Here is a 6,452-nt window from a genome sequence, read left to right on the forward strand (position 1 = left end):
ACACACACACACACACACACACACACACACACACACACACACACACACACACACACACACACACACACACACACACACACACACACACACACACACACACACACACACACACACACACACACACACACACACACATAAACAAAAGCAGGGATGGGTGGCAGTGTATCTGACACTCTGCCCCATGCAGCCCTGTTCTCAAACACATTGTGCCCACTTCCTCAGGAATGACTCAAACATACTTATCAATATATTTTTGTAGCATTGTAGCGTATCTGATTTATTTATTGCATATTTGGATGTTTGCAATTGTTTATAGCCTAAAGACCCCAAAACACACGGAATCTAATTTTTAAGAACCCAGTTTTCATTTTAATTGTAAAGTTTTAGGAAAGTTAAAGATGAATCATTCTGTTGTGTTTTTGTAATTTTTTATTTATGCCTATATTGTTTTTTATTAATTTTATTTAAGATAGTAGTTTAGTTTAACTAAATGAAAAATGAGAAATGTTGAAATAAAGTAAATTTTTATTTCATTAAAGTTCATTTCATAATGTTAATTTTATTTCAAGTAACGTTTTTTTTTAGTTGTCATTAACTACAATAATCTTGATCTGATTAAAATTGTATTTTTGAAAAAAAGTTTCACTCTGAAGGTTCAGATTATATTTCATGTAGATTTACATGATTTATGATGTGATGCAATTGTGACGTCACACATTGCTCTGTGGCATTCGGTTTATTTTGAATGGGAAATGAGCGAACAAGAGAGGAGTTTCAGACACTGCATATTCACTATTGTGTAAATGCAGCAAATACAGTCTGACGCTTATTTCATTTATGTTATGTTGTTTTCAGTCCTCTCTTCATCTTGCATTTCTTGATTTCTTGCCTTTGTGCTGATGCGTAAGTCATTACTATGGCAACAAGGGTAGATACTAAATACTGTACTCTGTCTGAACAAATGATTCAGATTTCATAACTTGCAAAATGACAGTGTAGATAAAAAACTAATGGTCTTACAAAGCTCATGGTGTTTGCAGAGGTACAGATCACCACTAGCAGTGAGTTCTGAGACGGAAATAAAGATGAATGCATGAAAAGGGCAGGATTTACTGGTAGGTATACAGGGACGAATACTAAAATCTCATTGATCCGTGAAGTAGGTAATTGGGTCTCCATAAGCTCCTGCTCCATGTTATACCTCCAATAGGTTTAAGTATATACGCACACATGAGTCTAGGCGCACGTCCTCACACACACATTCCCAGGCACACATGCATGAGCTTTCATCAAAGTCACAGCATTGGTCTGGGTCAGAATGTAAATCTGGAAAGAGTGCTGAAGTTTCTAATCACTTTGTTTACTCACTGCGATTGGGCTGTTTGTCTCTCTCCAGCAGCATTCGATTGCACTCTGAAAACAAATGCATGTTTCTGATGAGCTGCACAGATTTCACACTTGGAACAACCCCATTTCTCTTCCAGTGCGTTTGTGTGCTCGTGGGGCTGTTTTGTGCACAAATCCAAAGGCCAGATTTGTTTATCAAGTTAATTATGTTATAGCGTGGATCTCAAAAGGTTCTGTTGACGTTCTTCTCCATATCGTGGAATAAATCTGGTTCAAATCAAAATGTCCAGTATTCCCTCAAAACTGCCATGGTATGCTCATTGGAAACTTGGCACCGTGGTCACTCTGTTCTGTCACTGGGATTTTCAGAACAAGTTTTCAGTGAAGCAGTCTAGTTCAGACTCTTCAGAGTTTTGATGATGATGTTGTGTCTTCATTTCATGACAGAACAGGGACTGAACATAAGTCTGACTCGGATTCAAAGACATATATGTATGACCAAGATAAAGAAAAGGATAACTCTTTCAAAAAATCTAGTTTAAAGGGGTCATATGATGCGATTTCAATTTTTCCTTTCTCTTTGGAGTGCTACAAGCTCTTGGTGCATAAAGAAGATCTGTAAAGTTGCAAAGACTAAAGTCTTAAATACAAAGAGATATTGTTTATAAAAGTTAAGAGTCAACCACGCCTACCTAAAACGGCTCGTTCTAACACGCCCCCACATACCTACGTCACAATGTGGGAAGATTTGCATAACGCCGCCCAAATGTTCACGCAAAGAAAGAAGGCGTAACTTTGATTCTCGCTGTAGTATTGTTGCCGCCACCGCCATGTTGTGAAGACGCTGTGTGTTTCGTTATGAAAGCGAAACTACTTTGTCTGGTCTTCCAAAAGAGGACACAACTAGAAATCAGTGGTTAAGTTGTATTTACAACACTGTTCCAAAACAGTTCAACCTAAATATTCAGATGTGTGCAGCGCATTTTATGGAGGAAGAGGACTGTTTCCTCGGAGAGTATAGCCTACAATGCCGGTGTCTGTTTCTCTAAAGTGGGGCAATTCCAACTTTGCAAGGACAGTCTGGCGATTCATGACTCACAGCCTTCAGCCTTTATACTCCAAAATTTATTTCAAAAATTATAAACGTGCTTATCTTACAAGAGGTGTATTCAAGTCATTTTTCTCTAATTTTTCATATAGGAATTGGTGAAATATACTAGTGACAACAAAGAAAAGAGCAACCTACGATTAGCCCTTGATGCCATGAGAGTAAGTATAAATTTCTTATGGAATCTACAGCAAAATCTTTCAGGAAGTATAGATTTATTGATTTTAAGACATTATGAAATGCTTAAAGATCCCCTGAAATGCTTAGAAACAGCAGCGTTACTCTATGTGTTGACGTCATTTTAACTGAAATAGGAAGACAGGGCGGGACATATCAAGCAGCCCCGCCCCTTTTTAAAATAGCCAATAGCGTTCGTTTATATCACAGCTTGGACTAGAGCCGTTCAGAGCCGTTGAGCTCCGTAAAGCCACATTTGACAGGGTATGCCAGCCACAATATTTTATAGCATTTTTTATTGCTATAAAATATAGCATTCTGTGTAGAATTCAAATAGCTCCGATACATTTTGTGGTCTGTGATCCGCTCCGTGCTATCGTGTCTCTGCGGTGCGGTGGTTAGTGTGACACAGCGCGAAACCAGACTTCTTTTTTTCCTCAATGGAAAGCATATTTACACTGTTTGAATCGTTCCCTGTCCACTATATAGTGCACTACGTGCCATTCACTGTACAGAAAATACTAATTCTGTGGACAAGTGACCGATTTCAGCTGCGGCTTCAGCATCTATTTTATAGTGTAAGGGGCGGGCGCTTCAGATTCTAGAGAGCATTTGATTGGACAGAAAGTTTGATGAGAAGCTGAAGTACGATGTGACGTCAAAAAAATCGTTGAGCCATTTCGGCGGAAGTGACGAACTGCAAGCTTTGAATGCTTATATCTTCTAAATGCAAATTTTGTCACTGTTTTGGAGCACACTGCCACAGATAACCTTAAGACTAACATATTGATACTAACACCCAAAAAAACTTTAATTTTGATTTCATGGGGACTTTAAAGAACACATAAAATGTTTTTGCAAGTGCAGTTTTATTCCCTGTTTGATGTATTTCCTCCTGAACCTGAATGTTTGGCAATCATGAACCACGAATGGCTACTAGGAAGTACTGTGCAGTTTCGTCAATGTAAGGTTGATGGCCTCAACCCTAACACACATAGACTAAAAGCCACAAAACTCTCATCTTAAGATGTCACGCTCATTACCAGCCTTGATTTCTCTTTAGCATGTGACATCAGCATAAGATCATCCCTGTGTACACTTGGTAATGTTTTCTTTAATATCGATGAGATTATGGGGTTCTAGTATGTGAAGTGATGTCAACGGCTCATTTCAGTCTCACTGGCAGAGTAGGAGGAAAGCAGATTAATGGCTATGTGAGACGCCGTAATGGAACAGAGGCCTGCGATGATTTAATTTGTTTGAATTATCATCTCAGTGTTGATTGGTTTAGCCGGATGAGAGCTGTGAGAGTTGCTCAGACAGAGACTGAACTCATCTACCTGACTGCCTGTAAAATGGTGTGCTTAATTTAGACTCATAAGTGAGTGTCTGAGCAGAGGCTGCCTTTTAAAATGGAAATCAGCCGAGATCCACGTCATCCCAGTGGGGTCCTTTGAAAGGCCTCTTTAAGTATTTGGAGATGTTTGTACTCGCTGATGAAATGAAATAATACATGTGGAGATGTATATTTTTCATTCCAAACATGATGTTTTTCATTCAATTCTTTTATTACTAATCATACTCCATTATCAGGACAATTTGAGAACAGATTTTCATGAAAAGAACATGATTTTCATAATGTCTTTTAGTATTTGGGTTCTCTCTCTTTTGCTTTAATGATATTAAAAGCCCTGAAAACTGTTGGCCATTGACAAATCAGTGCCATTGTGCCCTGAAAACTGATGATCATGCTTTAAAAAAAAAAAATAATAAAAATTTTTTTTATTTCATACCCTAAAAAACCCTATACCACAGTTTATTTAAAATTCATTTATTTCAAGCACAAACTTAGTTGTTCCAATTTAGCAGACTTTAAGTATAACCGTTTATTATACCAAACGTACAATTGCAGGGTATTTTTATTAAGCACATACAAATGTAAATATATTTGTAGTATACTTAGCACAAAATAAATGTACTTCAAATACATTTTAATGTGTATATATATATATACATTATATATATATATATATATAATGGCTGCTGAAAATGTATTTTCCTGTTGATTTCCCCCCCATAAATTAGTATATATATGATATGTTCATTAATCTTGGTGCATTAATCTTCCTTCATTAAACAGGACTTAGCCCAGTATGTAAATGAGGTGAAAAGAGACGTTGAAACTCTGAGAGAGATTGATCAGTATCAGAGATCCATTGACAATTTGGTAAGTAGTACATAATAAACATGACCTCTGCTTTTAAAAGCACAGTTTACTCATGTCATCATCGTTTTCCTGTCTGTTCATGAATGTCCCTTCACAGAACCAGTGCTTACTTTCTTATGGAAGACCAAAGGGTGACGGTGAAGTCCGTTTGGTGTCAAATGTGGACAAGCGCAGGCAGGACAGGTGAGACTTAAGGCAAAAACCTTTACAGCAATCCACTCTTGTTTTTACTTTCATGCCATGTCATGACGCGTCGATGTTGCAGACATATTTTTTTGTTCGATGTTGCTGTAATCATCTGCAAGAGGCGCGGGGACAACTATGAGATGAAGGAAGTAATCGACCTCAACCATTTCAAGATCACCAATAACCCCACTACTGATAAGGACTGCAGAAAGGTCAGTGAGAAACTATGAAGGTAAAATGACGTCAAAAAGATTTGCATACGCAGGGTAAGAGTTGTGGAATTTAATTTACGCTTACAGTCTTATGTACACTTCCACAAATATCACCCTGCGTATGCAAATCTTTTTGACGTCATTCTACCTTCATAGAAACACAGTAACAGGAATGATTGCAGGCTCAGAAAACTGCACCCAAACATCGAACAGTCATATTTTTCTCATGATCCCTGCATCTGCTATTCATCATATTGTTCCATTCTGATGGGTTTTATAGAGGTCGGACTAGCACAATTCAAGTGTACTGTAGAATAGAAATCACTCCAGCACTTACCTTCTCCACAGATGGCTCCAGTAACTCTCCTTTAGATCTCCTTTGAACTGTTAGAGTGTCATAGAATAAAGTCTTTCCTGATTTTTTTATCTGAAAAAATGTTTTTGTCCTCTAGGATACTGCAGGATATTCCAGTGATATCCAAATCATTTTAAGGACAGTGTGACTTACCAAAGTGCAATGTTATGCAAATTAGTTGTGCTGTTGTAAGCTCTTTGAAAGTGCTTAAGTCAGTAAATGTTCACATGCAGAACACAGGAAAACTTGAGGTCTTTATCATTTCTGATCAAATACACACTGTAACAATGTTCTTAGATCGAGTAAAAAATGTATTCTCATTATGCATTATACTCTATACAATGCACTTTTTTAAGCCAACAAGTATAGCAGTTGAGTTGGATTAATGCATTTCTTAGTCCACATATAGGCTTACATTAAAAAATATTTAGTGAGTGTTTGTTGTCTCCTGAGTATTCATGCGTTGATCTTTTTGTTATCTTTGCTCTCCAAGTACATTTCTTACAGATAACCGAGATGAAGAACACAATACTGAACTATTTAAAACAATGTAACTATTTAGGTTATTATTCCAATAAATCTTATATTAATATTACTTAAAATATATATTTTTAAAAATTGCTGTCAGTGTATCAATTTCAAGTATTTTTAATATTTTTCTCATGCATATTTGTAATATATTTAAAATATAATAAATAATAATGTAATACAATAAATAATATACTATATATATAATATTTGAATTTTGAATTGCATGTACATGCATACATATGCACACACACACACACACACACACACACATATATATAGTATATGTATAGAAAACAATATAGGGACACC

General features: G+C 36.6%; 1 protein-coding gene and 1 long non-coding RNA gene across 2 annotated transcripts in view; one reads left to right on the top strand and one right to left on the bottom strand.

Moving 5' to 3' along the window:
• The window catches only part of LOC107677852 (guanine nucleotide exchange factor VAV3-like), a 50,982-nt gene that overhangs the window by 11,880 nt on the left and 32,650 nt on the right, over positions 1–6,452 (top strand). The window contains exons 11-14 of the mRNA XM_016472918.1: positions 2,548–2,616; positions 4,773–4,859; positions 4,957–5,042; positions 5,125–5,257. Of these exons, the coding sequence (XP_016328404.1) occupies positions 2,548–2,616; positions 4,773–4,859; positions 4,957–5,042; positions 5,125–5,257 (375 nt within the window). The remainder of the gene's footprint in view (positions 1–2,547; positions 2,617–4,772; positions 4,860–4,956; positions 5,043–5,124; positions 5,258–6,452) is intronic.
• Positions 2,287–6,452, bottom strand: part of LOC107677862 (uncharacterized) — an 8,648-nt gene continuing 4,482 nt past the window's right edge. The window contains exon 3 of the long non-coding RNA XR_001632892.1: positions 2,287–2,449. This is a non-coding gene — a long non-coding RNA (uncharacterized LOC107677862). The remainder of the gene's footprint in view (positions 2,450–6,452) is intronic.

The sequence above is a fragment of the Sinocyclocheilus anshuiensis genome, unplaced genomic scaffold (assembly GCF_001515605.1).
Source record: "Sinocyclocheilus anshuiensis isolate Anshui unplaced genomic scaffold, SAMN03320099.WGS_v1.1 scaffold1299, whole genome shotgun sequence".
Classification (NCBI taxonomy): domain Eukaryota; kingdom Metazoa; phylum Chordata; class Actinopteri; order Cypriniformes; family Cyprinidae; genus Sinocyclocheilus; species Sinocyclocheilus anshuiensis.